The sequence below is a fragment of the Lathamus discolor genome, chromosome 5 (assembly GCF_037157495.1).
Source record: "Lathamus discolor isolate bLatDis1 chromosome 5, bLatDis1.hap1, whole genome shotgun sequence".
Lineage (NCBI taxonomy): Eukaryota > Metazoa > Chordata > Aves > Psittaciformes > Psittacidae > Lathamus > Lathamus discolor.
In genome coordinates this window covers 69,371,868-69,393,299 of record NC_088888.1, presented here as the reverse complement: position 1 = coordinate 69,393,299, position 21,432 = coordinate 69,371,868, and the positions used below count along the sequence as shown (strand labels likewise).

The 21,432-nt window shown below is 37.8% G+C and overlaps 1 protein-coding gene across 4 annotated transcripts in view; it reads right to left on the bottom strand.

Moving 5' to 3' along the window:
• Positions 1–3,275: 3,275 nt before the first annotated feature.
• Positions 3,276–21,432, bottom strand: part of PNISR (PNN interacting serine and arginine rich protein) — a 27,509-nt gene continuing 9,352 nt past the window's right edge. For 2 of the 4 annotated variants that reach the window (XM_065681173.1, XM_065681174.1), the window contains exons 2-12: positions 18,301–18,419; positions 16,878–17,063; positions 13,858–14,081; positions 12,052–12,238; positions 11,656–11,846; positions 10,923–11,060; positions 9,836–9,935; positions 9,072–9,125; positions 7,629–7,799; positions 3,882–4,977; positions 3,276–3,636 (exon numbers count right to left, since the gene is read on the bottom strand). In XM_065681173.1, the coding sequence (XP_065537245.1) occupies positions 3,606–3,636; positions 3,882–4,977; positions 7,629–7,799; positions 9,072–9,125; positions 9,836–9,935; positions 10,923–11,060; positions 11,656–11,846; positions 12,052–12,238; positions 13,858–14,081; positions 16,878–17,063; positions 18,301–18,388 (2,466 nt within the window). In that variant the 5' untranslated portion in view covers positions 18,389–18,419 and the 3' untranslated portion in view covers positions 3,276–3,605. The remainder of the gene's footprint in view (positions 3,637–3,881; positions 4,978–7,628; positions 7,800–9,071; positions 9,126–9,835; positions 9,936–10,922; positions 11,061–11,655; positions 11,847–12,051; positions 12,239–13,857; positions 14,082–16,877; positions 17,064–18,300; positions 18,420–21,432) is intronic. The other 2 variants (XM_065681175.1, XM_065681176.1) reach the window with 2 other exon arrangements.

Sequence of the window (21,432 nt, the reverse complement as noted above, 5' to 3'; positions counted from 1 at the left end):
GCAGGCTTTGGCCTTTTCCGAGCCACATGGTGAGCTAGTTTAACACGCTTAAATGGTAAAGAATTCGGGCAGTTTTTAAAAATAATCATTTTCTGACACTTTGTTCAACCACAGGTCTCATGAGCAAGTCCCATGAAAACCCAAGCTCTCAGGAAGGGAGGGGTGCGGAGCAAGGCAGGGACAAGCCATGAAAGCAGAGTTGGCAGCGCTCCCGTGCTTTCCACGCAGGTGACTGCAGTAGTCGGGTTCTCCATCCAGCCGCGTGGATGGATGTTGGCAGGCACAGGCGGGAGCAGGTCTGGAGCAGCACAACCTCCATCCAAAGCCAGGGTGTTTCATTAACTGACCTTGCTCACTGCACCAACCCTCACTGCTTGAAATCTGCCCACTGCCAGGTCTCCTGCAAATACAACCAAATTCATCTACTAGATAATATTCGGATTTACTTTTCTTAAAGCTAAATAAGGAGTGCTGAAAGGTCTCAAAAGACCTGGTCTCGGCAGCAAATAAATAGGTGGCAAAGCTGCTCAGTGTGTGTGTGCACCACTTCACTATGCAACTACCTCCCATCCAGCAAAGTTCACACTGCAGTGGATTTAGGAGTCATTAATGACACCTCAGAGCTACTGGAAAAAGCTCAAAGAAATCCTTCATGCTGAGACACAGAGTCTCTTTAAGACACAAAACTAACCCTTCTTTCAAGTGTGCTTCTGCATATTATTTATGCAGATTAATTTATTACTTGCCATTTATGTAGCACAGCAAATGCAAAATCTGGAGAGAGCCAATCCTTCTGTTGCCATTGCTTTTATATTTGTGACTTCTAAAAATGTAGTAACAAGCAATTAAATACATGCACAATGGCGAGTATTTTACTTAATAGGATAAGCTGGCTTTAAACTGGAGGCAGCTATTCCATTTTTCTGTTACTAAACACAGACTTCTAAGGTAACTGTAATTAAGAGCAGCAGCCTGGGCACCAAGCTCCCACAGGACACAAAGTCTTTCCTCAAAGACACAAATGACAACAGATTTTTCACCCCAAACCAGCAATTGTCCCATATTTCAAAAAGCATGTAGTTGCTCAATCTTTAAAGCTGGAATATTTTACCCAACTGGTCTGTGCATGGCCACAGCCGGTTCCTGTTCATAGATGGCGCAATGGGTGCCTTGGGGTTTGCTGTATTCATCTTCAGAACAATTTGCATGGAAACCATTTTTTACTCGATTCCACACCATCCCTTACTTATTAAAAGAAGTTTTCAAGGGAACTGCCTCCAACTGTCATGCTGCTGTACATGCCATTCAAACTTGTATGCCCTGCTCTCCTGCAGCGCACCAAAATAGTTGTTGCAGTGTTTATTTCAAAAAGAACAGAGCAGTAGCCCAATTCACATTTTTCCAAAATGATACATTCCGATTGTATAATATTTGCTTGTTTGATTTCAAGAACACTTTACATGTGTGGAATTAAAGACTAGATGTCACGTTAGCTTTACCATTGAAAAACAGTCAGAAGGGAGTTGCTAATGCACAATGAATTCTAACGTAGGTGAAGCTGACATAGCACTGATGTATTTTTAATTACTGGTGTGCTGAGTATGCTGTTTAGTAAGATTTCTGAAACAGTTAAATACAGAGATCGTATGCTCTTTTTATTGGCATACACTCACTACCCATATAAGTGCATTTGTGTCAAAAAATAATTCTCATATTTACAAGAAGTGACAGAATTCCAGTTGCTGGCAGAGTATATAAAGCTTTCCATACACAATCTTTTTTATTATTAGACAGAGAATATAAAATCTGAACTGAAAATCAAATTCAATGCATCATGGAAACTGTATTCCTCAATAGCTTTTCTTAAACTTAATTCCTGCCCTCTCATCCTTCTGAGACATCTGTTATGCTTCCTGGTTCTCATAAAACTCTCCCTTTTACCAAGAGCAAATCATGTACTGCAATTGGATTAATGCATCGTTATTTATATCCACACCAATGCAATTAAAAGTCCTGTGCTGCAAATTGTGCCTTATTTTGCTAACAGGTATGAGTGCATACGCTATGTAAAAGGACTTAATTGGGTGGGGGAAGTATGTTATTTATAACCAATTAACTTATTTATCTGTAACAGTGTTTGATAAACATGCATCATGTATTCACCAGCCATTAGCTTGCTTAATAAACATGTATTTAAAATGTGATTCTTTGCACTGAAGCAGTTTACTTCTAACTTACAAAAGAATTACACTGGCAAAAATGCTGCATAACTGAGTTCTAATTTTAGTTAAATGCATTAAACTGTTCATGAAGACATGCTCTCTGCAAGTTGCCCATACTACTAGTTTTTTTTCCTCAGAAGATACAGCCATCAAAGAGATCTTTAAGCCTGTTGTCTTTTTCACAGCTGGTATCATAACCAGACCTTCTAGCCACAGATCCCCAATCTTTTCCTGCATTAATGTTCCTTGTTAACAGTCGCTGGCCTAGAGTTATGTAGTGTGGCTTTTTTTGTTAATTAGTATTATTTCACACTCCTGTTACTAACAGCAGCAGTTAATTTCCTGAAGAAGGAGGTAAAATCAGTGACCTTTTTCACTTTATGGGGATGTTAAAATGAAAAATTTAGTTACGTTACTGTCTCATCACTGTGATTTATGGGAATCACAATTCTCATTTGTAACACTAACAAAAAAAAGCAGCTTTAATGTTTACTACACATTTAATGCATGTGCCAAAATGTAAAGTTAACCTACTGCCAGTTTTCTACTGTATACTGAGTGCCATTTATAAATATATTCCGTAAAAACATCTAAAATAGAGTCTTGTTCCTGTAATATCCCTGGACATCCAGAAAGTCCTCTCTGAAAACTGGGTGAGGAATATAGTTCCAGAGCTTAACAATGTCACACAAGATCAGTTAGTTGCACATATTCCTAGTGGGGTTCAGTTTGTTTCAGTACAGCTTGTATTACAGTGACCCATATTTTACACACACAGCATATATTACTTGCTAGTTCAAATAAAAAGGTTATTAAAAATCTATTACACAGATCTAAAGAAAAAATAAGATGTCTTTGCCTTTGTTCTTCCACCCCCCCAATAGATTAATTTCATCGTGTCCATGGATTACATATTCTGACAAGTGGTTTACGTTAAAATCTTTTTCAAATACTTTAAAAATTGTTATACCAAAAAAGCTGCCTTTTTCTTTGCTTATTTTTTTTCCTTAAAAAGTACCTTCTACAATTTAACACAAAATTCAGGTGCAAGAATTTTAAACAAAAAAAAAATGAACTAAAGAGCTTTATTGACATCACAGTACATTCAATAGTAATTTTAAGAACATTACAGCTGAAAGAGAATGGCCTGGTTTATATTCTTAATAAGCACTACCGTTCTTGGGGAGAAAAAAAAAAAAAGGTAATGCAAAGAAATCCTATTAGGTATTTAATTCTGAGCAGCATTTGGAAAAAATACACCTATTTACAGATAAAAAAAGGATTCTGGTTTCACCTACATAGCCACAATGTGCCTCTATAATGAGACAAGCCTTTATAACTCATGGAATTTTTAAACATCATAGCACTGGTGCCATAAATTCCTCAGCGTTTACGACGAAGAGGAGTCGCTGATCTGAAAAATAGAAGGAAAAGGGGGGAAAAGTTAATTGGAAAAAATAAAAGACCCCCAAACCCACACACACTTTAGGCTTTACTTATTAACAGTTTTAAAGATTTTTCCAAAGTTACTTTTGCCTAAGACAAAAAAATTAACAAATACCATACTTTATTAAAAAAGTTCATATGCCGTACACATGAAGACGAATATAAAAAAATAAAAGTAAAAAAGTCAGACAAAATACTTAAAAAGTATACTACCTTGATCGTGACTTAGACTTGTGTTTGCGGCTTGCCTTCTTACCAGACCTTTGAGATTTCTCCATGGAGCATGACCGAATATGCTTCGATTTCTTAGCCTTCTTTTCTTTGCTGCTTCCTGGTGACTCAGAACTACTCCTCGCACTAGATTCGGAGCCTGACCGTTTTTTGCTATCTTTGGTAGTAATTCTTTTGCATTCTTGCCTGGAATCCTGTCTTATTATTTTCACACATATGGACTCACCGCGAGTGAAAGTTCTTTCGCTGTCCCTTTTTCTCTTTAATCTACTGTCATCATGACTGCCAGCCTTACTTTCTTTTTCCTCTTTTTTGGACCTGTCTTTCCTTTTTTCCTGATCTTTCTCCCTTTCTCTGTTCTTTTTTCTGTCCTTATCTACAGCTCCACCCTGCTCCTTCTTCCTTTCTTGGTCTTTACCCTCACTTTTATGTTTGTGCCTATTTCCAGGAGGGCTTCTACGCTGGTCTTCAGCTTTACGCCTATCCCTGCTTCTGCTGCGGCTTGCACGGTTAGCTCGCCTATCTCTGGAACGGCTACTACGTCTATCCCAGCTTCTCTCTCTCGAAGGACTCCGATTTCTTCGCCTCTCCCCTCTTTCAGCACTGTGATTTCTACTAGATCTTCTCCTTTCCCTTATCTTCTCCCTGCTCCTACTTCTCTCTCTCCTGTTTCTGTGGGTGTAACTCCTGCTTCTGCTGCGCCTAACTTTATGTGAAGGTGTCCTACTGCGACTGTGCCTCTTCTTCCTTTTAGGAGAGGAAGAACGTGAAGAGCTGCGACTACTACCTGAGCTAGTGCTATAGGATGAACTAGATACAGTGCTGCTGCTGCTACTGCTTCTGCTATTGCTGCTACTGCTACCACTGCTAGAGCTTCCTGACCCGCTCCTTCCTGTCCTCTCTTTACCCTCTTTTTTAAGCTCTGTATCAGGTGCAATTGCATTTGGAGATCTTTTCTTTTCATGAACCATATCTGCTTCAATTTCTTTTGCCTCCTGTGATGCCGAGTTACTATTTTGTTCTTTGTTGATAAATTCATTCATCTCTTTTGAAACTTTTTCACTTTGTAGCTTTTCTTCTGAGAAAAAAAAAAAGTATGCAAAAGAAAAAAGCAATTAACTTGGAGTGAAATGACAATAATTTCCATACCATTACTTTGGGCAAAACCAGATTTCCAAGCATCTTTCATAATACTTATAATAAATACACTGTCTGCCATCATGCCAACTACCCACCAAAAGACTTGTTTTCTTTTTTTATAACTCTAGAAGAGTTGCAGTCCTGGTTTAGAAAAAGTGCACAACCCACTTGTAGAAGTCCTTGATGTTATTTCATATTTCAGTGGCTGAAGACAAAGTGCTCTAACAAATACCCTGGAGCACCAGAACTCTCAAATTCATCTACACAAACATAATCTTTCCTCCTGCAACTTTCTAATCCTTTCTTTCTCCTTCCTACAACATTCCTCTAGCAGTACCTACACCTCCTGCCTTCCTTCCAACCCCACTTTACTGGGTTCAAGTAATCACTGCTGGTCTGAAGAAGCTGCATTTTCCATAGAGTGCACAGGCAGGCTCTCAACCTCAGAACAGTGGCTGTACCTGCATGTTATGTAGGACCACAAAAAGCCTTAGAGGAGTACCTTGTGCTGTAGTGACATGTTTGTTTTTTGAAAGAAAACACTGGGTTTAGACCATAAGATAACTTACATTAGTCCTAAATGCTAACAAGTACCAGCAATTCAAATTTTTCCTTGTTTTTATCAGTTTTATAGCCAATGAATTCTAAGGAAGGTAAGAACAGTATAAAAGAGAGCCTTATAGATAATTCTTTGCTTAAGACTAAGCTCAAAAGTCAAGACCACAGTATTTAATGCAAATAGATTGTGAAGCTCTTACAAAACAAAAAATTAGTCAGTTTGGATTGTATGTAAGCTTGGTAGTCAGCAACACATGGTAAGAAGACAACAAAAGAATTACATTTCTTGAAAGTAACAACAAATATCAGGCCAAGATCTTCACAGAGAAAAGTAAAGAAATTCAGACCCTCAGAGCATTTTCCAGAGATTTCCAACCTTAAAAGAAGTTTTACTTATTTCTATTCAACCTAGGATCCTTTGCATCACTTGCCAGGGTTTACCTCCTCTTCCCATTTTAAACTGACACCAAGAAAAAAATAACTGACGTACATTTTTAGCCAAAAAAAACCCAAGCACAGCCTTTTGATGTGGGCTATCACATTGATGTGGGCTGAATTAACTTGTGGAATAAAAATGCATCTGTAAACCCAGTGATCTTAGTGGCAACTGAGAGTCAAATCTAACCCACAAAAAGAATTCCACCTGCTCCCTGAGTTATTGGGTGATAAAGGCAGAAGCCAGACTATGTTAGAAGATGCTGTGTTGTATTGTATAGTAGAAATATGCTGCCTTTCCTAAACACCACTACGATGAGACCCTGAATTTAGTATTCTTTGGTATTCTGGATGTATAGAGTCAGCTTCTTTACTCCAGAGTTATATTTCTGTAAATATCCCCATGGAGATGTCCCCAAACTGACATGCGGCTTCCTGCACTAGGAATACAGCAGTCACAGGCCACTACTCAGTCACTCTCCGTAAAAAGCTATCCTACTAGGCATACATCTTAAAATACTCAGAGAGACAGGAATATTAAGGAACCCAAAAGTTTAGCTAGTTCAGCCTTTTATTAAGAGATCCATATGTCTTATTTCTAGGCCTTTAAAATAAAAAGAGGAAGTCATCCATCTTGAAATAAGAAAAAAGTATGCTATTGTAATAGCACTTTATTTCTTCTGCAGCTTATGAACTTAGCTCATGACTTCTGCCCACTGTATTTGTGTGTTGATCTACGCTGCTCTTCAGCAGTGCAAGGTGACTGTGATTTCCTTTTGACCTACATTATTGCTACAAAAGGACAAACCTCACCTTGCACGGAGAAGAAGAATTAAATTAGAGATTTAGTTTTGGTTTGTATTTTAAAATCAAGCCTGCCACCTTACCAGAGGCTAAGTGTGAACTGACTGGGTTCAGTTATCTTTCCCCAGTATTAGGTATAAAACCCCAATTATGAAGAACCAACATGTGGAAACAAACCTCTGCTACAACTGAGAACAGCGAGTTTGAGGAAGCTGCAGCCTACCACTGTACGTTCTGAATGGAGCACTGCTCAATGTTATGTAACAGAAAAGCATGTTTTTCAGATGATGCAAAGTATGCTTTATATATATACTTAGAAGTATATACAACTTTAAGGAATCAAGTTTATACAAACTGCAGTCTGGTGTAAAAGGTGAAACTTACAGTCCAGTCACAACTGAGATACTAACAATTTTTAAAAAATACATTATACACACACATGAATTTTTATAAAGCAATACTAGTATTTATATAGTACAATACCCATAGCATACAGATATGCACCATGCCTTAACTCTGAAGTAGAATATTTTACTGAAAACACTACATGGATTTTTTTTTCTTCTTATAAATAAAAGCAGCAAATCCCATTTTGATCAAGTAGCTCAAACCGTCTTTTTTGTGAAAACTTTTTAAAGAACATTATTTCCAAATTTGTTTTGGTATTTTTTGGCTTAAAATGTATTTTCTCTAAGTAGTAAACTCCATATACAGCAGTATACATAGCACAGCAGTGTATGTAAGTAACAGTATATGTAAGCATTATATGTAAGAAGACATTATATGATTTACCTTCTAGCTGTTTTTCTAGTAGCAGTTGCTGTTCTCTCTCTTTTCTCCAAAATGCTTCCTGTTTTTGCCTGATTCTGTGTCGTAATTCCTCATCATCAGTATCAGATGATTCAGAGCCTCTGTCACTCCTCTCATCTTCACTGTCTCCTGATCCATAACCACCCAGTCCACCTGCGTGCATAAAGTCCAGTCTATCACGAGGAAAGATTAAGCTTTGTTCCTAATATTTCTGTGGGGCAAAGAGGAGAGTAACATTGCCCTTCCTTCACTTCCTCTTCTCTGATGAAGTCACTTTATTCTGGTAAGCGCCAATGGTGTTTGGTGTGATCAAGGCCCCCATTATCTGCATTGATGCTCACTGTCTGGTTCTACTTCTTCTGGAATGTCTATTTTCAGCAGGCAACCACTGTGATCATGGTACTTTTTTCCATTGCATTGAAGAGCAAAAAAGCTCTCTGTGGAGATCGTAACAGTGCCTGCCTCTGTATCAGCAACCGGACAGAAAATGCCTGGGACCTTTCCCAGAAGACACCTCTGAAATTATTTCAGCCGCCTCCGTAGTCCAAGGCTACAGAAATTCTGAATGCCATTTCAATTTTCCTATAATGATTTAGAAAACACTGCACTTTGACAGGTACGGAGATGGAACAGAAATGGACTTTCTTCTCCCCTAGAGATATTAATAATTACTGGGCTGATAAGAAAAATAAAGTCAATTTAAACAACTGACATGGAGATATTTTACTTTCTTTCAGGCTGAGGTTCTTATGACCTTTATTGACTTAGTTTTAAAACATGTGAATAATTGTGATAACATTCAACCTAATTAATCAGAATTCCAAGTTACAAACACATAACTGAACACTGACACTGATAGTCTTAGATGACAAAAAGCATATTGGGAAAGATCTTTTGCCATTGTTTCTCAAGCTGGGATTTCAATCTCTTTTTCCTGTTTTTTCTGGTAATATATGATATGGGAGCCTCTGTGCTTATGTAGCTTTTAGGTAAAAGAATAATACCAAAGATAAAAAATACTTATATTTCTAGACTTCCATATTAATCTATCAGCTTTCCCTTCCTGCTTGGATGGATCAAAATAGGAAAGAAATACAAACAGTATTCCTCTCTCTGAAGACTGCAGTATGCTTCTAAAACAATCATACTTTGAAAAGTAAATTTATCTGAAGTTTTTATGTATTTTCAAAATTAGAGCAAGATTCTCACACACTAACTCACACTGACTAGTCCTTTACTCCAAAAACCATCCCACTTATATCATTAGGATCACCTGTGGAACAAACAAAAGCGCTGATAAAGTTATCAGAAAGTGACCCATACTCCTGGGCAATGAAAATCTAGTTTCAAAACGCAATTCTAGAAACGCAAGGCAAGAGTGAAACTCCCCCTTTAAGCCCTCTCAAAAATAAGGAACATACTTACCGAGTCCAGTGAGGGAAGCCAGTGCACTGGACTGTGCCAGCTGTTTTGCAGGAGCTTTGTATCACATCAACAACAGGAACAACATGTTAACACAAATAGCCACGATTTCATAGTCATGAGTCTATGGTATTGTTAAATCTACTACTATTGCTGTTCTTTGGAGGGAGAGAAGAAACATTAAAAATGCATCATCCATTTAAAACCACTTCTAGATTTTCTGACCACGAAGATTTAGAATTTAACTGCAAATTAACAGTGAACAGAAAAAAAGACACAAATATACTCATAAATCACTTTCCAAGTTACAGCATCTGCACATCATTTTCAAGTTTCAGCAGTTACATGTTTAGATTACTCAGTTATGTTAAAGAAATCTGTTATGCAAGTACAGTATGTGTTAATAGTGAAAGGAAATTAATTACTAATTGAGGACTCAACGCTTGTCTCTTTTCACTTCTGAACAGCTAAGAACTTGAGATAAAGATGATAGCATTAAGAAACAGCTACAACTCAAGAGCCATTGACACACAGGTAACATTTTATCTAAAATGAACTGTATGAAAGAAATGGAGTAACTGAAGTAACTCACAATACACTGCACAGGATGACAGTACATGATTACTGGATTTGAACTCTACCAAGTTGGATGCATTATACTAAAATTGTTCTTGGGGAATAACTATGGAGGTTAAATGTTCTAGAGACATGCAAATATAGAATATTCACTGAAGAAACTAACAAAAAACCCAAAAGAGCTGGCATACCTTTAGTTGCTTTACGGTGAACATCTTTGGCCACATAATAAATTTCCTCATTTGTGACATCTAGGAGAATCTCTGTCAGCAGCATTTTTGTCAGCATCATCTGAAGTAAATGGTATTTACAATTAAAGGCCAAAACACCTTGAATAAATACTATGTTCAAATTATGTCCATAGAGCTTTCCTTCTTTTGATGGCTGTTAAAATACTCTCCTACATGTGTTATTTTATGACTTTTCAGAACATATGATTTAAAAACATAGGTCTGAAGCTGTTTAAATTTGACCTGACTTCAAAAATTTTAGAACAGTTTGTATTTTGACTGTGAACTGTATCCATGTGTATTATACACTGCTGATTCCTAAAGTCAAGAATGATACAATGAATATGTAAGTCAGAAATGTACTTGGCCTGATCCCACTTATCTGTCAAAAAAGAATAAAGAGCACATTTAAGTCTGGTATGCTGTCTCACTGACCCCAATCCTGCAAAAATCGTAAGAGGTAAGTTATGTAGGATTTTATTATGACATATTTCCTACAAAAATTGAAAATGTTGGTAGCTAGTTCTCCAAGCTGCTCAGTCTGGCCACATGCTTTGCAAAAATACAGGCCTTTCAATTAACAAGGTTTCAGTTGTACAATTAGCATGCAACTTTGATTTCAAAATATGAAGTTTCTAAGTTCCTAGTGACATAGCAAAATTGCTGCTCATCTCACTTTCTTGCATGAATACATTTCTAAAACTCCCTTTCACAGGAACTGAGGTTTAAGCATAAATTTCAGACATGTCCACTTAATCATCAAAAGTTTTCAGAAATTTGGCAAATTAAGCAAAATCACAGAATTAGTAACGGTGTGTAAAGATCACAGTCATTACATTATTTCACTGTTGTGCTAAATTATGTAACCTATATCCTTGTATATATGCGAAAGCAATATAGAGACATGCAAATGTAACTCTGCTTTACAGTATGTGCGCTATAGCTCTACTGACAGCATCAGGCAGAGAAAAAGTGTTTTACTTTGCTATGCCTGGAAAATGGGAGCAAACAAACAGAAACCACTCAGTGGGAACTACATTATTAATACCATTTGATACTCCTTTTCCTCTTCTGTCATTTCTGGTTCGCTTTGCTCCTCCTGAGGAGCTGGGGATGGACTCCTGCTGGTTTTCCCAACGCTTACAGCTTCTGTGTTTTCAGCATCTTCATCTTCCTCATCGCTGTCCTACAAGAACAGCATCATACATTTCAGAGAAAACTTAGATGCCAAGCTCTTTAGTGTCTATTGACGATAGTCAACTCTATTTACTTTGTACTGAAGTCTGTATTACAGTTATCATAAAACTCTACTCCTCCCATCCTAAGAAACATGCAACTCCCTCTCTACCTACAGGAGATAATAAAATACATAGTTGCCAGTTCACTGCCAGATTGGTACTTAGAACTGCTAACAACTGAGATTAACTGCTACAGTGAACAGAACATAAGGTTTCCTAAATGGGCTCAGTTTAGCAAATAAAGGTATCTGAATTTGTTCAGCTGCTTCAAAGACCACACATGTTCCCAAAATACAGAAAAGAAAAAAGCCCAATTTCATCCTTGCTTCTTTGCTATACAGATCAAATAATATACTTTTACCTTTCAGACATTAGCAACTCCAAAACACAAAGTAATTATCTACAAAGCAGCAGCTTAACCTTAATTTTAAGCAACAGAATCAAAGAGAACCAGGAATACAGAATCTCTCTTTTGAGGAGACCAGGAAGTTGATACCTTTCCGGAAATACAAACCTGAGAAAAAAGCAAACACTTCTACTTACAAATTTACTTTTCTGAGGTAACCGTGGGCCATCCCCTTCTCCAGCCTCCTCACTTTCCTTTTTTTCTTTTTTAGACAACTGTGAACGTTGCTGCTCCATCCTCTCTTTTTCCAACTTTTTCTGTTTTTCTCGTTCCATCTTTTCCAGGCCCTCACGAATCCAGGCAGGCAGAGTTCTACGCTTCACAGCATCTGCGTAAACAAGGTTTACAGTTCTGTAAGATGAACAAACCCTTCCCCCCAAAAGAAGAAAAAACCCAAATAAAATAAGCAAACCCAGAGAAATAAACCCTTCACCCCAATCCAAAAATGCCACACGTCTTATTGTGGGAAGACAAAAAAAAAACAACCTCTTCAAATTTTTATGTTTTTTCATTAAGGAGTGGTTAACATGTACCAATCTGTGGAGGCTCCTGCTTCACAGGCATCGTGATAGGTGAACGCTGTCGGTCTCTGAATGAGGGTCTTTCCCTTCGATTTTGAGGAGGTGCAGAAGGTGCTGGCGGACCTGGTGGCCCTGGTGGTCCTGGCTGCCAATAAGGTGGGTGAAAGCCACCTTGAGGTGGACCAAAAGCAGCCCCATGCTGAAAGAGTAATGCAGTTTATTTTTCTTCACATGGTAACACTAAATACAGCATGTGTGCAAGTCCATGCAAGTAGAAATCCACGATTTCTAGGCTACTAAGAGCTCTCAATCTCTTTCTGTGGTCCCCAAGAAACAAGTTTTCCTGACATATTTAATGAGTCAACTTAGATTTAAGCAGGGATCCTAACAAAGCTGAAAGGGCTTCAACCAGTCTCCTTTCATATTGTGCTAAACATTAAGCCCAACAAGCACCACCTATCTCCAGCAGTTCCTTACCAGCTTAACATCGGAGCATGCAGTTAAATGAAGAGTATACAAAATTAAAAAGTCTGGCTATGGAAGCAGTCTTTCCTTGTAACTACATGAGGACAAAAATGGAAAGTTCAAGCTTTTATTACAAAAGTGTTTGCACTGTGCACTTTCCAGAAATCTTTCATGGCTGCTACTAATATGGCTGATTAAAATATTAACTGCATCAATATGCAAGTTTAGTAGAGACCCCTGGTACTGAGGAAGCTGTATACAATACAAAAGTCACAAGTCTTGAAGCAAAGATGGGGGGATGGGAGTGCTTTAGTATTTTCTGCCCAGAAATGCCTAATTAAACTATTTAAGAGGTGTTTAGGAAGAGAGTTACAACATCAAATCTGGGTTTATTACATTGTACTGTGTATTTAAGTCACTAGTGCTAAAAAACACTCTTCCACTACAATTTCAGCTCCAGCATCCTTCTGTTATTCACTGTAAAACAAGTTTTCTGTAGAATTTAGAAAAATTAATTTTAAGAGTTGATCCCATAATAGTAAACAAACTGGTTCACTTCCTAACATTGCTGAAAAGGAGAATTAATAAAGTAGACCAGAAGATAAACACTCATTTCTACCCATCTTCACTTGGGTTTATTTATGAACAGGAGGTAGGTGTTTTAACAGGTACAGCTGGTCATTTATATCAAAGTTTTGGAAGAAAAATACTGAAAACAGGGAGAAGATCAAAAAACTTTTGTATTTAAAGATTTGTGCAATGCCCCCTGCTATTATGAGGGCTAAAACCACCTACAGATTTATTATGCTAAGCAATTTATATGCCAGAATGAAGAAAAAAAAGTGTATGTGGATTTTTTAGAAATACCATTGTTTATTCAAAGAATCACAGTAGATAGGTATGGAGAAGCTCAATGGATCATCCAGTCTATCTCCCTGCAAATACAGGACTGCTCCCTATGGTACATTACCTAGTGGTTTTAAGTACATATTTCTGAGATTTTTTTTTTCCTTTTCCTCCTCTGGTTTTTTTTACTGTTTTTTTCTTTAACTACAAAACTACATAATGTTAATTTCTATACTGGAACATGATGATTTGTTTTAATATTGCAGACAACAGCCATTTCTCATTACTAGTATAGGAAAAAAAAAACCCTTTCGCCTCAGAACAGAACTGAAAACTCTGAAGTCTCTTCTGCAAAGTATTTGGTAAAAATATATCTTATCAAGTAACAGATTCTGCAGATGTTTGTAGAACTGAAGAATGAAAGTCGCCGCTAGATGATATTAGAGGAACACATCCACGGAAGAGACTCGGCGCGCCTACAATATTAAAGCAACAAATATGTTTCACCTGATAGTCAAACTGGTTCACTGGCCCCATTGCAAAGTTATCGGGAGGTCCCCCAAAGTTGTGATTGTTCTGGTTAAACATATGCCTGTTGTCGGGAGCAAATTCCCCACTGTCCTGACTGTTGCTGTCTTCGGATGGAGGAACAATTTCCATTTGACCTGGGGTTGGAGTCATCCACTGCTGATCTGGAGGTGGGTGAGGGGGCTGGTGAGGCATTCCCCATTCTGTTTAGGATTTAGAATATAATTCAATACCAAGTTAGTACAATTTATGAGTCACCAATCACTCGATGTTTTTGTACTTTTCAAAAGGTTCCTCAAAGCAACACAGATGATGAAGTTATGAAGAATCATAAATCTACAGACTGTTCTATACTGTCTCAACAATTTCTTCAACTAACTGAAGGAAATACAAATAGCTGTAGCTGAACTAACACCCAGGGGCTGGGGGCAGAACTGGATGTACACAGACACACTGTACATTTGTTTTTATAAATTTCCAGTGATACTGAGTCCATAGCACTTATAAATTTTATAAACTGTAGAAGTGACCCTACTTCTCTACTTCAATTTTCTAAGTAATGAGCTATTTTTTTACTTCACATAACAGGCTTAGAAGACCTGATAAGGAAAGCTAATGGTTTTCTGAGGAGCACAGCCACTGACACCTGCTTTCCAAAGTCTTATGTCTTGATAATGGGTGATTCCCAGGATTCTCCAGTATCTAGCAGAGGTCCTAACATAAGCTACAGTCATAAGCCCTCAAACGTAAGTTACAGCTGGCTAACAGAGCGAAAAGTGCTTAAGCAATGAATTAATAGGTCATGTGGCCATAACCTTTGTCTTCCTAGGAAATAAGTCTAAATACTCCTGAAGCATTCTAAAGGACAGAATCCTTTATCCTTTAAATACAGCTTACAAGAATTATTGTTAATAAATGTGTTAACATTTGACACTATTTAAATGCTCAATTTACGTCAAGTCAACTGACTTGAAAGCTTGCAAGTTGCATACAAGAGGTGCTCTTTTCACTTGTGCCATTTTGCTTTTTTTATTAATAGCATGTAAAGGGCTTTTGGATCCAAAAAGAAACCTGGAAAATACGGAGAAAGATTAAGCTTTGTAGAAACAGAGTAAATATGCGAAGAGAACTCCGGGTAGCAGTGCATGTTGTGATTCAGTTTGTCTGCTTTCACACACTGAGAATAACATTGGCTAAATTAAGGGAAGCTAGGTCATATCTTCATCAGCATGGTCTTTTATCGGCATCCCAAAAAACTGTGAAAACAGCATATCCTTTGAATGATATACCCAATCATAACAAAAATGCATTGGTACATTGCCTCCTGTCAACAAAAGGTGTTACATTCTTCTCCCTCCTAGATCTAGGCTTTTTTCCTGTTCTGCATTTTCTGTGTGAGCTTAGGCACCAAGCATTTATGATTATCAGCAAAAATGTCTTCCTCTCTTTTACCATTCTGTGACTGTTTGCAAAAGATACCATTTAAGATATTATTCTCTTTCACCTTAGAGACGGCAAAGCATAGGATGAACATGCTTTATGTCAGCATACTCGCACAACAGGATCATATGAAAAACAAAGTTGTCCAACAATGACACAGTATTTCTGTGAAAACCTCTAATTACTTATACAGAAATACTGCTAGAATACACTCTGTGTACTACCACATAGTAAAGTTCAAATTCTTACATATGGCTACAATAACTTCAAGCCCACAGCAGGCAGGTGAAATTTAGGCAAAACCTGATGGCTACCTCCCTTTTGTAAAGCATACCTAAGAGCTGCTAAGGACATTTTCCACCTACTTCTATGAAGCACTGCAATAAAACAAATGTGAATAGTCACAGTGAAAACTGGAGGTGTTACTCTTTCAATCATTAACAGAAAAAAGCACGAAGTGCAGTATTCACCAAGATGACAGAAAGCATGCATACAGGCTTACTAACCTCCTTGCTCATGCATTTCCAATTGCATTAGAGAATGGTGAGGTAACAAACCTTTCAGAAAACAACTTCAGAAAAATTTCAGCAGAAAATACCCAATCTCTACCCCATGCTTATTGCCAGTGTTACTTTATGAAGTTTTAAAAAGAAAATGAATTTTGGCCAAAACTGATGTTTTGAGGAAGTTATAAAGAACTGAAATAATTAACAGGAACATTCTATCAACTCGAACTTACAGTAACTGAAAAATTATGCAGATGACAATCAGATACATAAGCAAAAAATGGAAAATACTAAGTATATGAAACCGAGAATCACAGAAACAACTAGGTTGGAAAAGGCCTTTAAGATCATCAAGTCCAACCATTACTCCATGACTGCCAAGTCCACCACTAAACCATGTCACTAAGGGCCTCATCTAAACGGTGTTTGAACATTTCCAGGGACAGTGATTCCATCACTTCCCTGGGAAGCCCATTCCAATGCATGAAAACATATTTTACAGATGAAATTTTGCTCATCTCATTTTTCAGCATTTTAAGACACCCAAAGCCAGGATCTACAAGCTGTATTATAAACTCATTCTACACGTCAAGATTACACAAGAAACAGATATTACACTACAGGAGAGGGCAACATATGCTCTTTAATTTTGAGGCATTCTGTTGCATTCAGCGCTGCTGTTCCTAGGGCAGTGGGATAAGCAAAACACAACATAAGATGTAAGAATAAGAACCCAGGGAAATAGATAGCCTGAATTGTGGTTATCTTTCTACAACATTCAGGGACAGAACAAATCTTTTGCATATGTATATTATAAACACAATTTATTTTATATAGATTATCAAATTGTGTTATCAGACCTTTGTGTCTGTACTGTTACACATTTTGTGGAACACCTGACTGGGTAGTAGCAGCTGTGATACTCAGTTACGATGCTACTGGTAGTTTTGCATCTTGAAACCTGAGGGACAGGACATATTCACACACAAAAATGTCTGAAAAAATTAAAATTTCATTATATATTAAAAAAAATGAATAGGAAGGAAGACAAACCTGGCTGCCACATTCTGTTGAAGTTGGGATCCCCCTGAAAATTATTATGGTTGTTTGGACCAGACTCTATTCCTGAAATATCCTGTCCATTTGGCATCATTCCTTGTTGTTCCACTACACTCTGTTGCCCTGAGGCTTCTCGCTGAGCAATCCATGCTTGAGCTAATGCAGCCCAGTCAATCTGGCCTAAAACAAACAGAGGAAATATAAAAGGTTAGTATTCACATGTCTGAAGTTTAAATGTTTCTCAATTACATGTATCACTGCTCAAGAGAAATGGCCAACGTTTACCTTCAGCAAGTACCATGAGCACCATCAAAACATACTCACAGTGTAGAGTAAAACAAACTGAAAGCAAATGTCAATGTACATACTTGCTGAAGTAGCGTTTCTCTGCATATGTTCAAAATGCCGTAAGGCAGATTATTTTAGATTCACATTAGCACTGTATGGGTGATAGCAATACATTTTTTACCTAAGTGATCTAATTTTGATATAGAAAGAAATATATATATGGCCTTAATTTCTAAACTCAAGTTTAAGAAAGATGCATAGTTATAAAACTACATTTTCCAAGGTATAGTCTTTGTATAACCCCCTATTTCTCGAATGCATACTTCTCTCCCCCCTTTTTTTCTTCACTACCATTCCTTCCAGTAAGTAAGTTGCACTCTCAGATGAGGACACTAGTCTGTATTCTGCTCATCATCAAGTCAGGAAACTTCTCTAGTGAAGTTAGAGAAACTGAAGTGACAGAAAGCAATGTAAAACCGGTGTGCCCAATCACCCAGAATATCAAATGCACACCTTTGCTTTCTTTTATCTATTCCTACATCTTTTGATGCTTTGAATTGCTGTCACCTCACTCTCAATTTCAGGTTTATTGCTTTGGTGGGTTTATTTTTTTTGTGGGGGAAAGAAATCCAAACAAGAGATCATGATCATCACTGCTGTAACCTAAAATAAATACCATACTAATCTTCCAGTGAGAGTTTTTCTGTGTATAAACTTGCGTTAGTATTTCTGCCACACAGGCACTGAATTAAAAGCAGATTTCCTCAAATAAATGATTCATCTTGGCTGTAGAACTGGCAGAAATACAGATTCTGTAACTCACAGGGACAGATTCTGTAAAAGTACGTAAGGTCTAAATGTTAACCAGTATGACTGGTAAAATGTTGATAATTTGTCCAGGATAACTCCGGTTGCTTGTCTATACTTTGCATATTAAATATTAACTATGTCAAAACATTTGGAATTGAGGCTTTCTATTTTTCTAGCTCTTCAGAAAAACATTATAAATGTATTATCTTGGGAGCAGCTACAAAAAAAGCAACTATCACTCATGCTCTGAACAAAGATTCAAGAATTCAATTGACAACAGGAAAAATAAAAGAATCCACAAAGCTTTCCACATACTTACTTGGATCTTGCTGGTGCTGAAATGACTGCATCCACTGCTGTTGGTTCAAAGGCCATTGCTGCCAAGGTTGTCCACCTTGATCCCACATCTTTTAAGTCTTTATATAGTCTATATTTCAACTAAAAATAATAGTTGTATGTTTAAATAGATGCCCATGAAATATCACATAACTGAAACTTACATAACTGCAGATATAGTTAAGCCTTGCAAAGCAAGCTGAAGCAATGCTGGCTTAATATTTTAAGCTGGAGGAAACGGTTCATCCTTTAGAGTAATATCTGCAAATATTACCGTCAGATTTCAGAAGCCCAGTATGCCTTCTCTGTATTTTCACAAAGAAACTAACTACAAAATGACGCTCAAGGAGAGGTCTGACAAGTTTATACGACAAGAACTCATCTGACAGTAAATGCAATTTAAAGTCAAAATGTAAAAGACATTAAGTGATATCCTTGCCTGTTTCTTAGGGAAAAGATGTGTATTTTTCTATACAAGTGTCATGCAAGTCTGTTAAGCGAGACAAAGGAAAATCACTGAATGGTAAAACACATCATTAATGATTGCACAGGTACAACATGGTGTCCACATGCATTTTATGTGCTGTACAGGCTCACTGTAATTTCTAAATAATACATGCTTTCTGAGGAAGAAGAAAAAAACCCCACAAGCCTCTGCTTAGCTGCACATTTACCACATGGTCTCTTAAAATCATGAGAAACATTTGCTGGCGCTGTGCTCTATGCCCTGAGCAGGCAGCAGCAGCTCTAGGACCCGATGGTTCCATAACCTGCTTTAAGTGAAGCTCCAGGACCAGCTTTGCAAGAATCTGACAAGGCAGAGCAGTCTACCAGGTCAGTATGCATATAATGGAATGCCAGCTCTTTCTGGTCATTTGCACCTCCTGCATACACCTGACCTGCTACTACACATGGAGGACCAGTGGCCACCTGCACTGCTCCAAACAGCTTTTCTGAAGACAAACCCTGGGCACAGTTTTGAGAACACTCTAGCAGCTGTTCCCAAACACCAGTGGGGTAAGACTCCCTCTGTCCAACCCACTTCTCAACAGGCTTCACTCTCAAAGAGCATATCCTCATACCATCCACCAGATAATCCTCGATTTCACACAATAAAACCATCACCCATGTAGGCTACTTCAAATACTCCAAACTTCAACAGAAACATTCATTCACAGAAGGAGCACACAAAACCTTGTCATGGCTCACAGCTAAGTGCAGTACAGGATAGATGAGTACAGCCTGTCAACTTCAGAAGAAAGTAACTCAGAGCAGCCAGGGCCACTCAGGTGGCCAGCCAGGAACATAACCACAACCTCGCTTACAGAGAGGACGCAAGGAGCCCTACAGACAGAGCTGGCTTTCAGCACATAGAAAACCAGTCAGAGTGGATCCTGCTTGCAAAGGGATCTCATGCTTAGTGCTTATACATTCATACAAATAATTGCATGACTGCATAGGAAGAGAGCATCACGCTGCAAAAACGCACAACGAAAAAAGCTGTACAGAACATCGCAGGGTGTTGCAGCGTGCAGAGGTCTCTTGCATACTTCTGTCATATTTTCTTTTTAATCTGAAAAACTGGGGAACACCTTTGTTCTGAAACCACTTATATTGAAGCCAATACAAAAATTACACATGTATGGCTCAGAAAAATTCAGTTGCAAATGCCTTTTTGGGGGGGCAGACAGGACTGGAGGGGGGAGCTTTAAACAAGACCAGATCAACTTGACAGCAGTGAGAGCACTGGGCAAAACCTACTTCACCATTTTCATTATCTTTTCCTACCAAATTAAGTATGGTGGTTGGCTTTTCGTGGTAGGGGTTTTTGTGTTGTTTTTTTCTTTTGTCCTTTTTTCTTTTTTACATTTTTATCTGTACCTAGGAAATTAACTTTCTTATACCAATTGAGTGCAAGGCTGGTTAATAATGCACTTAATGCAACATTTAAGCAGGCCCTCACACACATAGCTCTCCAAATACTCCCATGCGTGTATTTCATACACTAAGTAGTAATCTCATATACTATTTCCACCCTAAAGAAGAAAAAGATAAGTAAGTTTCTTCCTTCCCTCAGTTCATCTTTCCATCCAGAATCCAAATTCTTTCAATTGTCAAAATAAACTCGTTAACATCTTAAACCAAAGTAGTTAACAACTGTGGTTCAAGTTAACCACCAGCATCAAAGCCCTGCACAGCCTCTCCCGTGGTTCCCTGCTGTTAAATCACACTAACAGTAATAACATTTCAGTAATTCTGGTAGCATTTTTATACCTAAATACATAATACCTTGGAAAACTTTGTGAGATTTACTAAAATAAACTCAGAAAAATATTTAGAAGATGAAATTGTTTCACCAATAATGAAAGAGGCAGGTTTGCATATAATTCAATAAAAAAAAAATAAAAATGAAACAGTTAAGCATCAACTTCTCTCATGGAAGTGTAACAATACTGAGGGCACCTCTACAAATTCAACTGAAGTGTAACCTCCTACATACAGCTTTTACTTGATAGGATCAGATGAGATTTAATTTTACAGGACTGCCTATGTATCTCTGTCCTAAAACCTTGGATATTTTGGATTTTTTTTTTTTTTTTTTTTACATGCTCCGGCTAACACAATTAGATTGTAATAAACTTTTGTACCTGATAAAATGCTTATCAGTTATCTGTTTCTCATGGATTCTGCACTGAAAAGGACATTTAGTATTCAAGCCTTTTCTTGTTTTATTTGTAGGCCTTAACCCTCACTGTGGACAAGCGGAAGCACCAGTCTGGAGAGTAAAAAGGCCTACTAAGGTAACAAATCCCTCCAGATCTCCTGTGCATATCCTGTCCCTGAAATAGCAACTATCTTACCATTTTATAAAGTGTTCAAAGAAATTAATTCAACTTTTTGGTGATGGGGAGATAAATTATTCTGCAGCTATATCAACTGGCATCTGAAAAGGTGACCATGAGACACAGAAGACAGGCAGTGACTTTAGGCAGCAACTCTAGGCAGCAGCGACATTCATTCCCTTCCTGGCTTCCCTCTCAGCAAGTTATCACACCCTAGGCCATCGAGGCCAAATCCACACTCCAAAGGGAAGTGGTGCCAAAGGACTCCACCA